This window comes from Equus caballus, chromosome 9 (genome assembly GCF_041296265.1).
Source record: "Equus caballus isolate H_3958 breed thoroughbred chromosome 9, TB-T2T, whole genome shotgun sequence".
Classification (NCBI taxonomy): domain Eukaryota; kingdom Metazoa; phylum Chordata; class Mammalia; order Perissodactyla; family Equidae; genus Equus; species Equus caballus.
In genome coordinates this window covers 60,680,174-60,703,792 of record NC_091692.1, presented here as the reverse complement: position 1 = coordinate 60,703,792, position 23,619 = coordinate 60,680,174, and the positions used below count along the sequence as shown (strand labels likewise).

General features: G+C 35.3%; 1 protein-coding gene across 18 annotated transcripts in view; it reads right to left on the bottom strand.

Annotated features, from left to right (window-relative positions):
* Positions 1 to 23,619, bottom strand: part of VPS13B (vacuolar protein sorting 13 homolog B) — a 777,539-nt gene that overhangs the window by 259,509 nt on the left and 494,411 nt on the right. For all 18 annotated transcript variants that reach the window (XR_011421645.1, XR_011421647.1, XR_011421646.1 and 15 more), the window contains 3 exons: positions 18,953 to 19,156; positions 7,469 to 7,595; positions 5,266 to 5,409 (listed from right to left, as the gene is read on the bottom strand). Coding sequence is in view for 14 of the 18 variants with exons in the window: in XM_005613228.4 (XP_005613285.2) it covers positions 5,266 to 5,409; positions 7,469 to 7,595; positions 18,953 to 19,156 (475 nt within the window). In the remaining 4 variants the exon portion in view is untranslated. The remainder of the gene's footprint in view (positions 1 to 5,265; positions 5,410 to 7,468; positions 7,596 to 18,952; positions 19,157 to 23,619) is intronic.

Below are 23,619 nucleotides of genomic sequence, written 5' to 3'. Positions count from 1 at the left end.
AAATATAATCCAAAATGTATAAAAAGAATTATACACCACTACCAAGTGGGATTTATTCCATGCATGCAAGGCTGATTTAACATTCAAATATCAATTAAAGTAACCATCACATCAAGAGACTAAAAGAGAAAAATTACATGGTCTTATCAATAGATGCAGAAAAAGCATTTGACAAAATCCAAACCCATTCATGAAAATAACCCTCAGTAAACCAGGAATAGAGGGGAACTTACTCAGCTTGATAAACATCATCTACAAAAAATCTACAGCGAAAAACTCAAAGCTGCCCCACTAAAATCAGGTAGAAGGCAAGGATGTCCTCTCCCACCACTAGTTTTTAACAACATACTGAAAGTCCTTGCTGATACAGTAAGTCAAGCAAAGGAAATAAAAGTATACATATTGAGAACGAAGACATGAAACTATCTTTGTTCACAGATGACATGACTGCCTACATAGAAAATCTGAAAGAATCGACATAAAAACTCCTGGAATGAATAAGAAATTATAGCAAGGTTGCAGGATATAAAGTTAATATACAAAAGTCAATTGCTTTCCTATATACCAACAATGAAGGAGTTGAATTTGAAATTAAAAACACAATACCATTTACATTAGCACACCAAAAAAAGAAATACATAAATCTAACAAAATATGTACAAGATCTACGTAAGGAAAACTACAAAATTCTGATGAATAGACTCAAAGAAGAACTAAATAAATGGAAAGCTATTCTATGTTTAGGGACAGGAAGACACAATATTGTTAAGACGTCACTTCTTTCCAATTTGATCTGTGGATTCAATTCAATCCCAATCAAAATCCCAGGATATTATTTAATGGATATTGCCAAATGAAATCTAAAGTTTATAGGAAGTGGCAAAAGACCCAGGATAGCCTATACAACATTGAAGGAGAAGAACGAAGCTGGAGGACTGACATTACCAGATTTCTGGAGTTACTATAATGCTATAGTAATCAAGACAGTGTGGTACTGGAGACAGAACAGAGAAATAGATAAATGGAACACAACAGAGAGCCCAGAAATAGACCCGCATAAATACAGTCAACTATCTTTGACAAAGGAGCAAAGGGAATAGAATGAAGCAAAAGACAGTCTCTTCAACAAATGGTGCTGGAACAACTGGATACCCACATGCAAAAAAAAATGTATCTACACATAGACTTTACCCCCTTCACCAAAATGAACTCAAAATGGACCATTGACTTAAATGTAAAACACAAAGCTATAAAACTCTGAGAAGATAACATAGGACAAAACCTAGATAATCTGATATGATGATGCCTTTTCAGATACAACACCAAAGACATGATCAATGAAAGAAATAACTGATAAACTGGACTTCACTACTGAAATTAAAAACTTCTGCGAAAGACGTATCAAGAGAATTAGAAGACAAGACTGGGAGAAAATATTTGCAAAAGACACATTTGATAAAGGAATGTTGTCTGTCCAAAATATACAAAGAACTCTTAAGACTCAACCATAAGGAAACAAACAACCCGATTAAAAAAATGGGCCAAAGACCTTTATAGCACCTCACCAAAGAAGATATACTGAAGGCAAATAAGCATGTGAAAAGATGCTCCAAATCATATGGCATCAGGGAAATGCAAATTAAAACAAGAGATACCATTACACATCTATTAGAATGGCTAAAATCTGGACACTGACAACACCAATTGCTAGCAGATGTGGAGCAACAGGAACTCTCATTCATTGCTGGTGGGAATGCAAAACGGTACAAGCCAGTTTCGAAGACAGTTTGGTAGTTTCTTACAAAACTAAACAAACGCTTACCATATGATCCAGCAATCACACTCCTTGGTGTTTGCCCAAAGGAACTGAAAACTTATACGTACACAAAAATCTGCACATGGATGTTTAAAGCAGCTTTATTCATAATTGGCAAAACTTGGAAGCAAGCAAGATGTCCTTCAGTATGTGAATGGATAAAAAACTGGTACATCCAGACAATGGAATGTTATTCAGTGCTAAAAAGAAATGAGCTATCAAGCCATGAAAAGCTATGGAGAAATATTAAGGGCATATTACTAAGTGAAAGAAACCAATCGGAAAAGGCTACATACTATATGATTCCAACTGTATGACATTCCGGAAAAGGCACAAATAAGAAGACAGTAACAAGATCATTAGTTGCCAGGGGTGGAGAGTAGGGGGAGATGAATAGGCAGAGCACAGAGGATTTCTAGGACAGTAAAAATACTTTGTATGATATTGTTACGAGGGATATATCATTATACATTTGTCCAAACCCATAGAATATACACCAAAAGTGAACCCCAAGGTAAAGTATGGACTTTAGATGATTATGACGTGTTAATATAGATTCATCTTTGGTAAAAAATGTACCATTCTGGTGAGTGATGTTGATAACGGGGGAGATATGCACGTGTTGGGACAAAGGGTATTTGGGAAATCTCTATACCCTCCTCTCAATTTTGTTGTACACCTAAAACTGGTCTAAAAAAATAAATTCTTAAAAAAATACTAACACCCTCAAAAGATAGCAATAAATATATATGATGTCTTCTTATTGAAATATGTTACATACCTACTGCCATCAATAAGTCAGATGGTAGGCTTAGAACAGATATGACATTTACTGGTCTGTAATTCAGAGTTCTTTCTAGATTCCTGATGAATGGGATTTCCATTATTATCATTCTTATGAAATAGTAGTTATTCATAATGTCAGAATATACATTTTTAAATAACACATACCCCTTCCTCCACTTCCCCAATAACTGAGCCATATTCAATTTTTCTATTCTTTAAATTCTCAAATAGAATTAAAACAAAATTATAGCAGTGTGATTGCTTTAAAGATAACCACAAGTGAAAGGGATTAAGACGCACAAACTTCTAGTTATAAAATAAATAAGTCATGGGGATGCAATGTACAGCATAAGGAATATAATCAATAATATTATAACAACTTTGTTTGGTGAAAGATAGTAACTAGACTTATCGTGGTGATCATTTTGTAATGTAGACCTGAAACTAATATAATATTGTATGTAAATTATACTTCAATTAAAAATAAATAAATGAATAAAGGTAACCAGCTATTTCCAAATATATCATGACTTATTATAAGCAGCATATTCTACAGTTAAAATGTCTTTATGTTCTTAGACTATCAGATGTAAGTTCTGCTAATCATTTATGAATGGAAAATTATTCCTCCAGTTCACTGATGGTCTTTTTGTAATACTGAAATTTTCACAGACATACCTCACTGAGGCTGGGGATAGGGCCAAATTGTCCTCCCTCATTAGAATCTGTACTGTTTTTTTTAAATTGTGGTAAATTGCACATAAAATAAAATTTACCATCTTAACCATTTTTCAGCGTATTGTGTATACTGTTAATATCATCTCCAAGAAGAAACAAAGGGTCGCAGACACATTTTTTAAAACAGCAAAAACAGTGCCTAGCTCATTTATGGAACTCTGAGGGATCACTCAACATTCAGGTAGGGGTTGTTAGTAATCTAACTCTGAGTGTCCCTTTATTTACTGAAATCAGCTCCTACTAATAGGCATTAGAAGTAGGTAGGTAAATAGTTAACAATCAATTTGCTAAGTTGTATAAATTCCTAAAATGCACCAGAAATCTATGATTTAGATTTCAGTGAGGTGAGAGATTCATAAAATTGGCACAAATAATATAGGAATGTAAAATACTGTTTCCAACCCAACTTACTCCAAGGACTTCATCGAAAATGCCATGGGGAATTATTTTTTGCTGTGCTTATTTTTATGTCACATAATTGTATTCTTATGAATTGTCTAAAGTATATTGGGAAAAAGATGATATTTTGGAGACTATATAGCTCTATAGTCCTTTTAAAGATTTTATTTTTTTTTCCCTTTTCTCCCCAAAGCCCCCCAGTACATAGTTGTATGTTCTTCGTTGTGGGTCCTTCTAGTTGTGGCATGCGGGACGCTGCCTCAGCGTGGCCTGATGAGCAGTGCCATGTCCGCGCCCAGGATTCGAACCAACGAAACACTGGGCCGCCTGCAGCGGAGTGCGCGAACCCACCACTTGGCCACGGGGCCAGCCCCTCTATAGTCCTTTTAAAAAAGATACTGAGCAAACAGAAATCATGGATGGTAAAAGATAGCTAGTTAGAGGATCTTCATTTATGAAAGTTAAGAGCTTTATCATTTTTAAATAATTTTTTTAAAATAAAGAAGATTGAGAAACTATTGTAAAAGTTATGGCACATGAACTGTGGCAGAATGGAAAGAGCATTGACTTGAAAAACTTAAAATCCCAGATCCACCATTTTTTAGATATATATATACGATTTCAGGCAGGTCACTTACCATCTCTGAGAGCCCAAAGATCCTAATCTGTAAAATGGTGTTAATTCCCATATCTACTTCACAGGGCTGTTGTGATAACATGCTTGAAGATATATGAGTTAACTTACATAAAAATACCTGGCACACTGCCTATCATCAAGTGGCTCTCAGTGAATATCTCTTTCTTCTCAATAAACAGAACTTAGAGTCTTCTGCATAACTCAGGACAAAATAAAAGCAACGTCGTTTTCATAGATAAATGGTTTCTTTACTTGAGTTTTTATAAAAGGTTTACTCTAAGTACAGATACGTTTACAGAAGTAGGAAAACAACAAGCAAAGAAAACATATCTTGAGAAGCATCTAACAAGCAGCTTTCTTTGTTTCACGCTGACATGCTTTGTAGTTACAATGCAGGCTTCCAGTGAACACTGGATTAAAATTAAAATTCTAGGCAGTCATTCAACTTTACAGTTGTGTCCATTCTTCACTGAGCATGGGAAACGAATGCCTTAGAAGTTATTTATTGAAGATATCCCCATAGTACTCTTACAAAGTTCACTTTCAAAAGAGGCCCTATCCCTGTTAAGTAACTGAGTGAAAGCTAGACCAGGTTTCTTGCATTACTTTAAAAATTGCAGCAGGCTAATAAAATCATGTTTTTAACAGAGGCTTTTCTGAGGGTAGGCTACAGCAGTTTTGCAAAGGTGCATGATAAATTATAGGAAAAGAGACCAAAGAAATTTCAAAAATAAAGAACACCAATCCAAAATGACTTATGACCATACTTTGAACAAAATTAAATGTAGAATAACTAGCAAAAAGCATTTAATTTAACTATGGTTTTCCTATAATGAATGTGAAGTTGGCACTAATGCAGCAAGCCTAATCAAAATCAGGTAATAGTTACCTCTGTGGCCTTGCTTGATGGTTCCAGTCCAGTCATGTTTGCTACTATTAACTGATGTAAGAGTTGAACTTGAGCCACACTTAGGAAGAAGTCCAGGTTTGTGGTTATATTCACTTCCAAGGAATGGCCACACACTAAAATCTCCTGAAAGGAAAAAAAGGTTGAATACAGATAAAGAAACATGATAGCCATTAGACAATAATTATCATTCTTACTTATTTGACCTTTACTATGTCGATGAATTCTCCTGAGACTCAAGTTCATATGTTAATGAGAATAGCAGAAATGGTGAGCACAGCCCCTCGACATAGTTTTATGGATTCATTTAATAAACATTTATGAGGGCCTGTTGTGCACCAGGCCATGTGCTAGCTACAGAGCAACAAATTAACAGTAAGAATTTTTCACCATTTCATATATATTTGGCTTTTGTATATCTCAAACTACTATCATTGTTTCAATATGTACGGGATGATGTAATTCTTTAACATTATCTTGATCACTCATTTAAACTAATAAATATTTACTGAGCATCTTCTAAGTACCATGCACTAGAGTGCTAGGAATATCACAAAGAATAAGGTTGGCCTTAAAGGACGCTCTTAAGGAGGTTACAATCTAGTTGTGCAGACAGATGGAAACAGGCAACTCTAGGCAGGCAATTACAATCACAAGTGGTGTGGCCTGAGTATTCTCCAGAGGACATACTCCAAATGATTTATGACAAACTAGAGTGCTGAAGCCAAAGATAGCTAGACTAATTAATTTCACTTCTTCAAACTGCTAAAATCTTGGCAGCATTAGGTAGATGTCCACTACTTAACTGGTGCTGTTCTGCATAACTGAGTCACTTGAACACTCATGTTGGAAAACCACTCAGAGAAGCAAAACAGAGATAAAAAACAATCCAGAAGCTTCACTTAATAAGCAGAAGTCCTGCCTCTTGTCGTGAAGCTCATGTGGACAATGTTCAAATGCTTTGAAACGTCCAACAAACCTTCTCCTCGTCATCCAAGGGAATGGATTTAAGGAGACTTACGACTGGTCCAAATACTAACTACAAAGCTTAGAGCAGCTTTTAATAAAGCCATAAAGAACAGCATGTTGGAAATGATTATCCTCATTTTTTGGATAAATAACTTTTCCCCAACAAGTTCCCTGAACTTACTCGTGATAGGTAGAATTCTTATTTTATTCCTCAAGTAACGATGAAAAGGAATATATATGTGTATTTTAAACCAATTGTGTTACTAAGTAACTGTAAGATATTAGTAGACAATTTTTATACACCTTTTGTGGATATCTAAGATACCACGCCTAACCTAACTTTCCCTATAGGGTTATTATAAACATCAAATAAGATAACAAATACAAAAACACTGTTTTTTAAAAATTCAGAAAAGGAATGTAAAGTTTTATCAGATTGGATTAATACATTAATCTTTACCTAATTTTTCTGAACTTTTCATAACAACCGCCTATAACTCTGTGAATAATAAAAAAAGTTTGTGATTTTTAGCATAATAAATTTCCATGAAGAATAATTTTTAAGTAATGATGGACCACATTATTATTACATTTCTATTCTAGGCAGGCATGGAGGCAGAATACCATAGTGATCAGACTTGAAACCTGGAACCACTAGAAACTGGCCAGTAACATTGGTCAAGTTACTTAATCTCTTTTCATCTCAGTTTCCTCAACTATAAAATATGGCTACTAATGATATCCATCTCACAATGATGTTGTGAAGACTAAATAAGGTAATCTACGTAGAACTCTCTATGTAAGGTAATCCACATGAGAACTGTGAGTATTATTGTTGCTTTCATTATAAAGAGGTTTTAGAGGTTAGGAGTGTATCGTCTGGAGCCAGACCAGTTGGGTCCCTACCATGGTACTTACTACTTGTGAAAATTTGGACAAGTTATTTGGGTTAGCCTCTTCATGTTTCAGTTTCCTCATCTATAAAATGAGGATAGTAGGAGAAGCTAATAGGATTATTATGAGGATTAAATGCAGTATCACATGAAAAGCAAAAACTGAACAATACTGGAAAGTGCTGAATTATTAGTTATAATAGTAACTTATTAATAATAAACTAACTTGATAACCTGTGCACCGAAACTATGACAACCCCTAACATACAAAGAGAAGGTGCTCCATTATTTAGACCAAAATGAAACTTAAATTAAATTCTAACCTCAGTCTGCAGATTTTCTGGAGAAATTATTTTGGTGAAAGTGATGGCAGGTGCTCCAGTTATTCGGACAGAAAAATCTGTTAAAATGGGAGTCAAAATTGCTCTTCTTTCTTGATGTCGCCGTATGCTAAAATATAAAGTACAAAATTATTAGCCAGTTCATTTTTTTCAAGGATAATTTTCATTAAATTTGTACAAATCTTTGTACTACAAACAGGTATGACAAAATTACATTATTACTTTGAGAGTGCCTATTTGTACATTTACAGTCATAATTTCGTAACTTTAGCTCTTAACTTCAGATTTCTGGAAGACAGCAAAAACATCACTGAGAAATTCAGATGTAATTAATCCATTTCATATTAGTAGCATCCTAGGGACCTTCCAACAAATTACTTTGTCTGTTTTTAATTCCTTTTGTTCTCGTAAATAGTTTAGTATCTCTTTTGTTACCAACAATAATTTTACTATTTTGTGATAATTTTTAATTTTCTATCTCTAATATTTCTGACCTTCTACTTGACAATCGACATTTTTCCAATCTCATTAGGTTCACAAATGTACTGTCTTTATAGTTAGTGAAATGGCTTTTGTGACTTTAATACTGAATGCTTCTTCACAAAACCCTGTATGTGAAGTAAGGATCATTACTAGCCCCACATTACCTATGGGGAAATGAGGTTCAGGACAGGGCTAAGGCTACCCAGTGGGAACAAAGGTTCCAGAATTGGGCCTCCGGGACAAGTTGATACCAGAGCAGCATTTGGCCTCTACTTTAATTCTTCTTTATACATTCTCACCTTTGAGCAGCTATTTAGCATAATATTTCTACTCTACATTCAAAGTTGCTAATTGCTAATAATTTCAGAGGACATATTGCATACATGGTAGAAGATGAAATTGGGAAACATCAGAGAGAAGTCAAAGCTTGTGCTAGTGCAAATCTTCAAGTCTATTATCCACATTCTTAGTTTCATTTTATAAAATAATATGGTTCTATGCTTTACTAGCAAGCTATACCTCAAAAGTTTCTTGGAACCATTAATTTAATATTCCTTATAAATATGTCCCTATTAATCCCTTATATTCTAAAATGATAAAGTTGAGATCAGAAAATTGGCATAAGTTATCTCATCAAGAAGCCCAGATAAAACTCAAGACTTTCTATATCCCTGTTTACCAGAGTAGTCCAGTGAGTACTAATATCTTTTGCTGAACTTTGTAATGAGCAGAGCTTTACATGGTGTCTGCCAAAAAAGCAAATTGGATCATCTGTGACACGTAAGTATTGGATTTCAAGAAAGTCAATTTTAAAGAATTAAGAGATCTGGTGAATAGAGGGTAAGAGGAAGAAGTATTAAAATCTATGAATACAGAGGAAGGGCTGAGATCCTAAGAGAGACCATAATTACAGCCTAATAGCTCAAATTCCATAAAATGACCAATGTGAGAAACATGTAACATCTCATATGCTCTCATAGGGAGTGCTAAAATATATGATGTCTTAAAAATACCTTAAAATGGAAAAGATGGCAGGGAACCAAATAAAAGAAAACATTAACTAAAGCACTGATGGGGAAAAAAAAGCACTCATCCATATCATATTCTTTCCCCATTATGTGATGAATTAAATCAATAACACCACATGTGAAAGCTCTATGACCTTAGAAATTAAAAAAAAAATTAATAAGTCAACAGTACTATAAACTTATAACTTATCTGGTACATACTGCTAACTTTTCTTTCGTATTAGCTCTGAATAGCACTTGGGGTGATGATACGTACTGTTAAAACCATTAAAATTTTTTGTAGATTCAAATATTTCCAAGGATGAATTCAAAAGAAAGAAAAAATAAACATTGAAGAAATAGCTACAACAAGAACTAAATTCTGCCAATATTTTACTAGATAATAGTCTACGGTTTAAAATAACAAAAGAAGGAAGTAAAACTCAAAGTATTAACTGACACTATTAATGATTTCAGGGTCTTAGCCACTCTCAGTAAACCAAGGGAATTGATTTTTAAGATACTGAGACAGCAAGCTAATCCTTATACCCCTGATAGAGAAGGATGTTGAAATGAGCTGCCTACCTAGATCTGGGGCCGTTAAACGGCTGGAAAAACATCTTCCTATCTGCAAAGCGGAAGAACAAGAAAGTTTGTCTGTCTTGGCAAGGGAGCTAGTTCAAAAAACAGAGATCTCCTTGGAAAATTTAAAATAATGAGAAATCCCCCTTTGTGTGTTTGGTAGCTATAATTTATATTACCTGTGATGGTCTAGAAATAACCATTTTGACTTATATAAAAGTTGCAACAGACCTTTCATAACCCTGTGGCATTCTCAGGGACAAAGACCACAGAAGACAAGCTCCTAAGCACAGATTATTTTATATTACCCTCCCCCCGAAATAATTCTTTATTAGCAAGAGGAGAGTTCAACTCCATTATAGAAATCATTACCAAGAAGTTTGGATAATGGGAATACCACATATGGACAATATAATAAATTTGTTTAAAACCATTAAAGACATATAGATTGGAATAAAAACACACAGAACTTCTAGAAATGAAAAATATAGTTACTAAAATTGAAGTGCATAATAGTTGGATAAACAACATTTTAGATACACCTTAATAAAAAATAAGTAAACTTGGAATACAGATTTGAGAAAATTCCTAGAAGTGAATTTTAAAATGGAAAGTTTAAAAGAAATGAGACACAGAAGGGCAAGTCTGACATTTAATTGGCATTCCAAAATGTGAGAACAGAAAGTAAGGAAAAGGGACAGGATTAAAGAGATCATGGCTCAGAATTCTCCAGAACTGATGAAATATGGGAATTCACAGATTCAGCAAGCACAATAAGTCCTGGTTCAGATAAATACAATAAAATCCACAATTAGACATATCTTGGTGAAACAGCTGATGACCTATGATGAATAAAAGATATTAAAATTAGCTAGAAAAAACATTATCTATAGCACGTTAAGGCATAAGAGGTTAGGAGATCTGTGGAAGAAATATTTTTCTGATATACTCTAAAATAACAACAATTTAAGGTATCTCTACATTGCCCATAGAAACAAAGAAACGGTACAGTGATTTGCACCTATCACCTAACATGGAAGATTAAATGCATAGAAACTTATTAAACACTCTTTGAAGATTAAAAAAACACTGAAAATCCTAAGGTGCTAATGAACTAACAGAAAAGTAATCATATGTGTTAACAAAGCTATTCTGCTACGCTTTGGGAGGAGTAGATTATAAATAAGGAAAGGTATAGTTCTCTGAAACTGTTACTAAGCAAGAAGGTGTAGGTAAATGCCACACACACTTATGAAAATATATGTTTCGGAAGGCCGCGGTCATTTTTCTTGGGCTCAGCATATATATGCTAAGGTTCTTCTGCCCATCTTCCATACATTTTGGCATGACTTTGTGGGAAATATTAAAGCAGTGTAAGAAGGCTACTTTAAAAATTGCACATTATGAAAAACTGGAAGTAGGAATAATGGTGCTAAGGTTTCCAAAATATTCCACCAAAAAGACAGAATAAAAAGTGCTAGACGGTCTGTGTGTGCACCTAACATTCCTTATGTAACATGAAGACTTTCTTGGTATGGTATTACAGCTGAGCTTCAGATAGAAGATACTTGACCAGAAGAAACTTAAGACTTGTGGTAATCAACTGAGATAATCCCTTTCAGAGGATATTCCTAAATAGGAAAAACAGTAATATTCACAAACATTTATTATAAACAATCTGCTATTTGGAAAATTATTATAATTTGATTAACTATGACTATTTATTTTGATTTACTCCTCCTATTTTTAGATAGACAGTCATAAGGATAATTTGAATTCTATAGTAACTTTAAAAATCAAATATTTAGTTTCAAGTTTAAACCTATTTTTCCCCCAAGAGGAACACTATCCAGTGACTTTCTAATGCAATTAAAATGACATCCAAATTCCCTTTGACCAATAAGACCAGTCATAATTTAGTCCTTCTCTACCCAAAACTTCATCTATTATTTCTCTCCTGCCAGCCAGGTATGATCCTTAAATGTGCTAAACTTATTCCTACTCAAGGGTCTTTGCTCTGCCCAGAACCCTCTTGGCAGAAAGACTCCATGAGTATTTGCATGGTTAGCTCCTCCTTGTCACTCAAGTATTAGAAGAGTCCTTACCTGAGACCTAATTAAGAAAATCTCCCAGTTACCCATATCACACTATACTGTCATATCGTTTCCATAAATTTATCACTCTGAAATTTTGAGAACATGGACTGAGTGTCCACCATTATGGCAGGCCTTTTGCTGGGTGCTGGGAATACAATGGCAAAGACGGATGCATGGATCTCAGTTTGCAGAAAAAATAACTAAACAAAAAATCCTAAGGTAGGACAAGTATAATGATAAGGAAAGTACAGAGAGGTATGGAAATGTTTGATAGAGGACATAATCTTTTATCAAGGTTCTAAACTTACCCAAGAAATTAATTTGTAAAAACATATAAATCTATGAACAATGCTACAAGAACTACAACTTGAAATAACGATGATTTTTAAGGTACATTTAAATAAAATGCTAGTGCAAATTTAGATCAGCAAAATTAAATAACGTTAAAATATTCTCATTATTTTAAAAAAATTCAAAACAAAAAATCTCTCCCAAAAAACAAACAAACCCAAACTATGGTTAATGGTATATCTGTGATGGAGATCACAGGTGCTACCTTTATTACAGCCTCTAAAAGAAAGTCTTACGGGCGTATCTATATTGAAATATCAACTCAGTTGAACTGAGATGGTCAATGGATAATAGCTTTGGTTACAGTTTCCAGTTGTTTATATCTATAGTCTGGAACTCCTGCATCTAATTCTACTTAATAGCTCTTTTTCCAAAGAAAAACTTCAAAATGCAGTTCATGGAAGAGGAGAAACCAGGGGAATTGCTGAAAGTTCCTCAGAGAAAGGACATTCAGAAATTGCATGTTGAGAATATATACACAAATCCACCAAGGGACAGATGGTCAGAAAATTTACTCCATTTTTAAAGCTGTGATAACAGGTATTGATGTATCAGGCAAAGTGCTCAGAGATTTATACAGGATAATATATAAAAGTTACGTATTGTATACATACTTTTAAGTAAATTTTGATATAATCTTCTTTGGGGGCCAGCCCCGTGGCCGAGTGGTTGTTAGTGCGCTCCACTTTGGCGGCCTGGGGTTCTCCAGTTTGGACCCTGGGCGTGGACCTATGCACAGTTCATCAAGCCATCTGTGGCGGCATCCCACATAGAAGAACTAGTATGACTTACAACTAGAATATACAACTATTTACTGGGGCTTTGGGGAAAAAGAAGGAAAACAAGAGGAAGATTGGCAAGCGATGTTAGCTCAGGGCTGATCTTCTTCACCAAAAAGAAAAACACCTAGTTTGGCTCCTTCTGTTAAAAATAAAATGTTGAAGAAGGGTAACCTGGCTATTTAGGGCTTGGTCAGTTGGGTTTGGATCAATCAGGGCATTATTATCTATACTGATATATTTATAACAATTATGATGTTATGCGCTATAAGAAGACCGCAAAGTAACTGAAGATATGGGAGGCCTCAGAGTGGTATATATAATTTGGTACATGTCATATCAAAATATTTAAACAAATAAGCTGTAATTATTTCTTTGACAATAAAGTCTGAAAGATAAATTACCCACGGAAATCAAAAATAGACAGTAATAGGGACAAATAAAAGTACTGTGATAAAAACTAAATTATTTATTTTTCAAGTGTAGTTTTCAAGTCCATTCAAGTTATATCTTTAAATATTACAAACAAGAAAGTTATATTAATATTAACTTGGAGAATTAAAGCGTACTGGCATTTTCAGGAAATTACAAGATAAACTTTCCACCACTTCCCTGCACACACACACAAATCACTAATCATTATGTAAAACAGCAATAGTGATTTGAAAGTGTAACCTGCATATAGCAGTACAGGTTATTTTAGTTCTCAGCACTTCATTTCTTCTGATTATAAAATAAACTCAGATGTGGTAAAAATGATTGCTAAGAGAAAAAGAAAAAAAGGTATTAATTAACAACGAACTTTAGCATAAGTGCAAGGGTTCAGAGCATTGAGTAGAAACAAAAAGTAGTAGATTAAGAGGAAGCAAACCAGGCTTCTATTCTTAGGTCTATTTTCAAGACACATTGGACAAGCCAAAAACCCGCCTCAAACTTAGTTTTTGTAGTGGTTTTGTTCTATAGCAACTTGCTAAGGATGGTTCAGAGTTTAGAGAGAAATTTGCATGAGATTTGGAAGGTGGAAGGGAAATAGTGGCTAATATTCTCTGAAAGTCATGCTGTTTAAATTCAGTGAAATCCTGATGCAGAGATGCTGGAAGATTCCAGCTTGCCCTCACTCTTCCCAGCTCTGTGACCAGTTCTTCACCTGGCTGATCAACAGCAACTGCAGGTTCACCCTCAGACACAGAGCAACAGCCTCCCATGGACTTCTCTACCAGCCTCCTACGATCCCTCCAGCTGGACGTGTCTGGCTTCCCAGATTCCCGAGGAAGCTACAAATTTTTTACCCAGGTCACCTGGTCAAGAGAATTTGGTAGTGACATCTCTCTAATCCACCACCTCCCTCCTTTAGATCCTTACTTCCCAGCTTATTCCATAATTGAATAAGGTCTTATTCCTAAAATAAACCCCTTATACTACAATACTTACAGTGGTTCTGCTGGCCTGACTAAGCCCTGATATATTTCCTCAGCTGAAAAATTAAGGGATTGGAAGAAGACCTAAAGTTATAAAATTTGATGATTCTTTATGCTTAACTTCCCTGCTCCCCCTGCTCGAGCATATACACAGAAACACATGATGATTAAACACAAAATTTGAGTAATGTACCCAGGAAAAATGAATGAAAACCATTACAAAGGCTGCCATTTAATACTGGTCAGGGGAGGGAGCAAATTGTTCTTCACTGTGTATCTTTTGAATTTTACCTGCAATACCTATTGAAAAACAAAAATATATTAAGGTTCTGTTTATATTTCTGTCAAGATTAATCAACAGAACTAAGCTACATAAGGTCTCAAATTTCTCCTCTTCATTTGAACGAATCTCTCCCAGAAACACATTTGGACACATGATTTGCTAGCTCTACTTAATCATCTAATCATTCAATCTCACATTAATTCACCCAAATCTTTATTAAGTACCTATTATGTACCAAGCATATCACGTGCTGGGTATTCAAGTGAATAAAACACACAATTTTTTTATACTCCTAGCCTTTGGATTTATTGCTTTCTTAGTTCAAAATGCTCCCTCTCCTGCCACTCATACTCTGTGGAAACAAATTCAGAAGCTACGTTCTCTGTAAAACCTTCCCTGAAAACCCAGCCATAGAGTTAATCATTCATTTCTTTCTTTAAATTCTCTATTTTGTACCTATGTTGATTTTAGATTATTGTTCTCTTCATGTGTCTGTCACATCTATTAACATGAGATGTCCTATGTGCACAAGAATGCGTTTATTCTGATTTTGAGGGTTTCTTCTTTAATCCTAAGTATCCTGTATTTATGTCTATCATAGCACTTTCCACATTGCACTCTAACAGTTAATTAATTACTGTCTCTTTTGATTGGATGCTGTGCTCTGTAAGGGATAGGCACATATCAGAAATTATTTTGTTTTGTTTCTCTACTGTAAAGGCATTTCATGGCATATACTGAACATTCAGAAGTCTCCTGACTTTCAACAAAGGTGCTAAGACCATTCAATGGTGAAAAAACAATCTCTTCAACAAATGGTGCTGGAATAACTGGATATCCACAAGCAAAAGAATGTAACCGGACTTTTACCTCATACCATATACAAAAACAAACAAAAAAAGCAGACACAAAAATCCTCGAAATGGATCAACAACCTAACTATAAGAGCTAAGCCCATAAAACTCTTAGAATAAAACAGGTAAATATCTTCACGACCTTGGATTTGGCAATAGATTCTTAGATATGATACCAAAAGCACAGGAAACAAGAAAAAATAGATCAATTAGACTTCATCAAAATTAAAAACTTGTGCATCAAACATCATTATCAAGAAAATGAGACGATCATTTATATATCATATATCTGATGGGGTATAGTACCCAGAATAAATAAAGACCTTCAAATCTTCAACAAAAAGACAAACAACTCAATTAAACAATGGGCAAAAGACTTGAATAAATATTTTTACAAAGAAGATATACAAATGGCCAACAAGCCCATGAAGAGTCGCTCAGTATCAGTTATCACAATGGAAATACAAATCAAAATGACACCCAGTAGGATGGCTATAGTCAAAAAAATGGAAAATAAGTATTGGTGAGAATGTGGAGAAATAGTTCAGCTGCTGAGGAAAACAGTTTGGCAGCTCCTCAAAGTTAAACATTAAATTACCAGATGACCCTGTAATTCTACTTTTAGGTATATATCCCAAATACCTGAAAACAAGTACCTGTACACAAATGTCCACAGAAACCAAAAGTGGAAACAGCTCAAATGTCCAACAGATGAATGGATAAACAAACTGTGGTATGTACATACAATGGAATATTATCCAGCAATAAAAAAGAATGAAGAACTGATACATGCTACAAGGTAGATAAACGTCCAAAACACTATGTTAAGTGAATGAGCCAGACACAAAAGGTCATATATTATATGATTCCATTTATAAGAAATATCCAGAATAGGTAAATCCATGGAGACAGAAAGCTCACTGGAGGTTGCCAGGGGCCATGAGGGGCTGGGAGGGGATGTGGACAAACTGCTTAGTGAGGAAGAGGTTTTACTTTGGGGTGAGTAAAATGTTTTGGAACAAGATAGAGGTGGTGGTTATAGAAGTGGTGGTTACATAACATTATGAATGTACAAAATGCCACTAAACTGTTCATGTTAAACGGCTAATTTTGTGTGAATTTCAACTCAATCAATTATTAAACACGCACGCAAACTATTTATTAAATAAATTAATGAATAAATAGGAGAGATATAGCTGAGTTAAGCCCAGATGATCATAAAATTTCCTAGGAAAATAAGGCTCATCATCTTTGTTGATGATGGAATTTGTAGTTCTTAAGAAATGATGACCTATAAGTTTTGCAAGCTGGTACTTCCTAAATCTGAAAACTGAGTGAAGTGGAGGAAATGAGGGGACTTGATCCTGGCTGATATCATGTGATGTCTGGAGATCAGGACTTGAGTAGTGGATGTGTGGTGTGCATCCAGATGCTTCCCTCAGGGCCAAATCACCACTCATCGCAGCTGCCAGGACTATTGCCTGCTGATGGCTCGATAATTGCATCCTGCTCCTGAAACGTACCTTGGCCACCGGTGGGAGATTTGTCACCCAAATTTATACCCTTTCCTCAGGGGCACATTTGATCACTTGTCAATGAAGGGCTATGCTAATATATTTTATCATAAAAGTGCTTTGCGTTAGGGATAAGTTGCTGGACAGAATGGTGATGATCTCTGCCCTCAGGACCCAGACAGAGTATACAGACAAATTAAATATGCTAAGTGATACAATAAGAGCACACAGATGGGAAACCTAAGCTACTCGGTGGTTATTCAGAGAAGACTTCCTGGAAAACGTGATGTCTACTCTGAGATTTGATGAATGATAAAAGTTAGGCAAATGAAAACAGTGGGTTAAAGAGTTCCAGGCAAAGAGAAGATCATATACAAAGGCCTACTAGCAAGCAGTGAATCATATCTGCAGGAAGCTAAAAGAAGCTTATAATGAATAAAGCACATGTTAGAAAAGAATGTGGGTACTTGAAGAAGAATCTTTTAAGGAGTACAAACTACCACTTAGCACTTGGTTTCAGGCAAGTTATTTACCTTGTCTATGTCTTAGCATGTATAATTAGGGAAAACAGTTCTTACCTCATAACATTATTGTGAAAATCAAGTTAAATAAGTCAGGTAAAGTGATAAGTATTATATAATCTATTGTTAAAGTTGTTGCTATTATTAGCGCCAAGATGTGGTACATACAGCCAGCCATGGTGGGGTAGTGGTTAAGATTCAGGGCTCTCACTGCTCTGGCCTGAGTTTGTTTCCCAGTCAGGGAACCACACCACCCATCTGTCAGTTGTCATCCTGTTGTGGCTTTGTGTTGCTGTAATGCTGAATGCTATGCCACTGGTATCTCCAATTCCAGGAGGGTCACTTATAGTGGACAGCTTTTCAGCAGAGCTTCCAGACTCAGGCAGACTAGGAAGAAGGACCTGGCCACCCACTTGTGGAAAGATTGGTCATGAAAACCCTATGAAAAGAAGGGGAGCACTGTCTGATATAGTGCTGGAAGGTAAGAGGATGGGGTTAAAAGACTAGGCAGGGTTGTGCTCTGCTGTACACAGGGTCACCAGGAGTTGGAATCAACTCGATGGCACTAAACAACAACAAATGGATAAACACAGTTTTGGTGGTAAAAGGGCAGAACCCCAAAGCAATCAGCATTGTGAAAGGCATATAATAAAGTCTACATACAATGTTTTAAAGAAATCCAATCAACAAACCACCATGGTGTTATAAGCAACAGATGCTACTGAATCTTATAAAGAAAAAAAAAGGATTAAAAATAATTAACTCTTCCTTAAAATAATAAAGATCTCCAATTTTACAATATAAAAGTATCTTTAGGGGCTGGCCCTGTGATGCAGTGGTTAAGTTCATGCACTCTACTTCAGTGGCCCGGAGTTCATGGGTTCTGATCCCAGGAATGGACTTATGCAAAGCTCATCGAGCCATGCTGTGGCAGCGTCCCACAAACAAAAAAGAGGAAGATTGGCAACAGATGTTAGCTCACGGCCAATCTTCCTCACCGCCCCCTCCCCTGCCCCCAAAGTACCTTTAATTCCTAGTACCTTCATTCTAGCAAACAATCCTAATTCACTGATGAGAACCATGAATAGCCTGGGTAAGATGGCAGCAGCCCTTTACAAATATTATAGTTCACATTCAAGACTAATTCCTTTAAAAATGTTCTCTGTGAATATAGCTGCTTTTAGTTAAAGTAAACTAAAAAAATCCCAGAGCCTTTGTTACTTTTCTCTTCTTTATAAGTAGAAAAGAGAGATTAAAAAAAATCTGACCTTGAATACAATGCATTTCAAGGGAAAAATGTGACTGTATCCTTAACTAGAAGAGGAACCTTTCATCAAATAGCAAGCTTTTCAAAAAAAATGCTGACATAATCTTAAATTTGTAATAATTAAGGTGTAACAGTGGTAAGACTAGCAGGTTTCCAAGTAAAACCACCAGCTATAATTACAAAATATATTTTATGTTTGACATGAAATGCAGAAGCAATACCAAAACACTTAGGTTGCAAAAGATTATATCACCTCCTGTTCTGGCAATGAAATATTAGAAAGTGTAGAAAGTTTCTCAGTCATTACTCACCTGCTGGCCATATTCCATTCAAGGGCTGGATTTTGAGAATTTCTTTCACTCTCTGTTAGCACCCCTCCTGTGCCACTTTCCTTCTCTGGTTTTAGTTGATCCCATTGTGCAGTACCAATATTGATGGACTGCAGGTCTATTTGGTATTGTCTATCTTCAATTTCTGATCCAGGGTCTCGAAGAATTCCTAGGTTCAAGGCTCTCCTGTAAAAGCAGTGAAAAAAAGTAAATAGATTATAAATAAATATTCCATGTTTATTTTGTTCACTAACATAGTATAATTACCGTTTTTTTCTTTGAATTACTGAAGAATAAACTGGGTTAATCAAATCTATGAAAATTACCACATATTATGACTTGAAAATGTATCCAAAACTTATCACTTACAGTAATCTATACTATAATGATTTCTTGTGGTGTCCTCAGCATTGTACTGTCTTTCTAAGTACTTTCACATACATGATTTCAATCCTTGAGGTGCTGTGAGGTTCTATTATCATCTCCATTTTTACTAAACAGTAAATAATTCAGAGAGGTTGAAAGATTTAGCCAAAGTTACGGAGCTAGTATGTGACAAACAAAACTATAACTTAAATCCAGGTTTTCTGACTCAAAACCTAGTCTTCTTTCCAATGCTAATCACCGATCTTCCTCAGTCCTTTGCTGTCTTGTTAGGAAAGGTGATAGAGCCTTGTTAAACTATTTCACTCCCCTACCCCTTGTCTTTGGTTCTTTATATAAACCAACTGTCACATAGACTAAATTTTTGAGAAGACTACATTGTTTACTGATGTATAAACACAGTGATGATTACTGGCCCACATAGAGTTGGAACGTTGATCTTCCTAGACCCAAGGCTATGCAGATGAATAAAATTAGCAGTAGCTTAAAGCTAAATTAGAGAAAGTAAATGGTTAAATTTTTAATGAATCTTTTAGAATGAAAATAGCAAGGTGGTATGGTATGGTAGTAAGAACAGCATTCAGAGTTCTGGAGCCAGATAAACCTAAGTTTGTGCAAGTTTGGGAACTTTTTACAAAGTTCATTAATGCTTTAAAGTGAGTTATCAAAAGGATACTAATATTTGGCTATGAAAGATTCAATCAACACAAAAATTGAAATAACACAGAAGATAAAAATAGTTTTACTAGTGGAGATACTGAAAAAAGCTACAATTGCAGATATTAGAAAAAATACAATTAAATTACTTATATCAACTGAACACTAATGAAACTAATTAGTCAGGGGGGTTAACTAACTAACCTAATTAGTTTGGGTCCCAGTGTGAAAACTACAGAAAGAGGTAAGAATCTGATTAAGACTAGGCTTTGGCTAACCAAGCAGTGTAAGTCAGACCATATGCAGAGTCTGGCCAAATACTGATGGAAGGTGGAAGACTATTGACACTCAAGATGGCAGATGTCTGGGCCAACGCTCAGGAATGGATATGGCATGCATTGGGCCAGGCAAGGTGAGGACTGAGGCTAACAAATTCAAGTGAAGAGGGGAGCAGGGAGAGGACTGGAATTGAATGAGCAGACAACTGAGGTGGGGAAGTATCAGAGGGAGTCAAAATAAGGTAACAGGGAAACAAACAAGCATTGGTCAAGAAGACATAGTAGGAGCCAGAGAAACAGAGACAGATGAATTCTCATTATTCCTAAGATAACAGCTGAACCTGGTTTTCTTTTTCTCTTTTCTAACTCAGAAAAACTACAGTCTAGGAATGGGTATGCAAAGAAAGGTGGCCTAAAGAATTACATGAGCCCAAGAATTGCATTAGAAATAGGGGCCATAAAATTGAACCATTTCAATTTGCCCTAATGAAGATAAAGAAAACAGAAATGAATGACGGTGCAGGTGGGAGGGAGAAACATTTTGAGTGTCCCTATTTTGGGAGAATGCTCTCATTTCATTTGAATATTGATGTAATTCTGCTGATTCTTAAAAGCCCAGCTCAAACTTCACTTTCTATGAAGCCTTTACTGACCACCCTTTTTCCAAACTCCCTCTCTCCCAAATCGGTGCTCTTAGGGTCTCTCTATACGTATAAGTCCAATAACTTGTCACTCCTTCCCAATATACCATAAATTTCTTTGAGTTGAGAACTAACTCTCCTATCAAGCAATCAGTAAACTCTGTTTCAATTCACTGATTTGAACTGACACAAGTGGAGAACCTATCTGCTCACAGCAAAAAGAACACACAGTCTTTAAACAGGAAATTTTTGATTCAGGTCCACATAAATTCTGACACACAGCAAACATCTTAGACAGTGGTGGCCTAGCCTATATTCCTAGATTACTATTCCCCATATAAAAGTTATGTTTACTTATTTAAAACTAGGCAATGCTTTCTACCTTTTAAACAAATTCCCTAAACACATTTTTAAGGTGAACTAGAATACTTTAAGAACCTTAAAGGAAGGAAAAGTATGTTTGGAAATATAATTAGCGTTATATCAAAAGGCAAACAAAGCAATTTAACCCAGGATTAACATCAGTCTTTCCATTTCCCTTGGCACATGGAGAAACTGCATAATCACAAGATTACAACCACAAAAACGCGGAGTTTCATCAGAGTTTTTCATTTAGGCTTGAAATTCCCCATATTTTGTCTTGGCCTTAAGTTGAGCTATATTCCTCCTATCATCTATCTGTGGAAAACATGACTTCCCATAGGCTCTTCCCTATGCAAAAGGAGTTTGTATATTGAGCAATAGCCAGATACTTCTAAACATGCTAATTTTAAAATTTCAAACTTTCTAAAAATCAAAATTGGATTTTCTTTTCTCTTTTTGTTTGCTTTTGAAATTAAATTATATATTTGCCTTTTTAACCTGACTTGAAAGATCAGAGAAATTTATAATAGTTGGGTGTATAAATCCAACTTAAAAGTTAATTGCAAAACCATTTAAATCTGAGTTGTAGAAAACAGGATAAGATTATAGCAAAAAATTCATGTGAGCTTTGGTCTCAGACTTTCCAATGATTATGAGCTTGGGGAAATTATTTAACTTCTCTGTGTTTTAGTTATTTCAATATTAAGATTAGAATAGAGACAAATAAAATATATGTCTAAAATTAAACTATTCATAAAGAGGCCCATTATAAATTGTATGACCATTCCTGAATTACATTATCTTACATGGTTCCGTATGAAAAGCATATCTAATCACGAACTAATCATAGGTGCACAGGCACCAAGATAAAACAAAGTTCACTTTTCTAATTACAAAAAAACTATAATGAAAACCATAAAGATAAATGTTCTTTAACATGTCCAGAGTCAACTGTTTCCAAAACATGGCATATTAGAAACCTTGAATGAACCTTCTGACTGAAACAACTAAAAGGCTTGGAAAAAACTTAAAATACCTTTTTAAACACATCTAAGAGCTGGCACCAGAGAAGAGAAACTGCAAAATCCCCCCAAAAAAGTAAAACCAGGAACACTAATAAATAGGCAGCCGTCAAAGCCAGTTTTTGCTCTTAAGTGTTCTGCTGAATCCTGCAGACACTGATTTTCTGCTCTGATAACTCCACAGGAGGAGATAAAGCTCAAGGCCCACCCAAGGTGATGAATCTACTCAATAGGAGACCCTGCATGTAAAGTGGGGTCATGAAGGGCTACCTCAGCAGTGAATGGGTGAAGTAAAAACAGTGCTAGTAGGGAGCCTTTTGGTGGTAGAACAGTTCTGTATCTTGATGGTGATGGCATTACATGAATCTACATATGTGGTAAAATTGCACAGAACTATACACACAAACACAAATGAGTGCATGTAAAACTGGTGAAATTTGAATATGCTGTGGATAGTAATGATGTCAATTTCCTGGTTTTGATATCGTGCTACAGTTATGCAAGAAATTATGCAAGACCTGAAACCATAAAACTCCTAGAAGAAAACACAGGCGGTAAGCTCCTTGACATGAGTCTTGGCAATGAGTTTTTGGATTTGACACCAAAAGTAAAATCAACAAAAGCAAAAAGAAACAAATGGGACTACAGTGACCTAAAAAGCTTCTGTTTCGCAAAGCAAACCATCAATAAAATGAAAAGGCAACCTCTGGAATACAAGAAAATATTTGCAAACCATATATCTGATAAGGGGTTATATCCAAAATATACAAGGAACTCATACAATTCAATAGCAAAACAACCAAACAACCCAGTTAAAAGATGGGCAAAGGATCTGAAGAGACATTTTGCCAAAGACATATAAATGGCCAACAGGTACATGAAAAAGTGTGTAACATCACTAATAGAAAATGCTAATCAAAACCACAATGACATAGGACCTTAAACTGTTAGGATGTCTCTTAGCAAAAAGACAAGAGATAACGAATGCTGGCAAAGATGTAGAGAAAATGGAACCCCTTACACAACTGGTGGAATATAAACTGGTATAGCCATTATGGAAAACAGTATGGAGGTTCCTCAAGAAATTAAAAATAGAACTACCATGTGATCCACCAATCCCACTTCTGGGTATATATCCAAAGGAAACAAAGCACTATCTTGAAGGGTCATCTATAGTCCAATGTTAATTGCAGCATATTCACAATAGCCAAGGTATGGGAAGAACAATGGTGTCCTTGGGCAGATGAATATATAAGAAAATGTGGTGCATGTGTGTGTATATATAACGGAATATTATTCAGCCT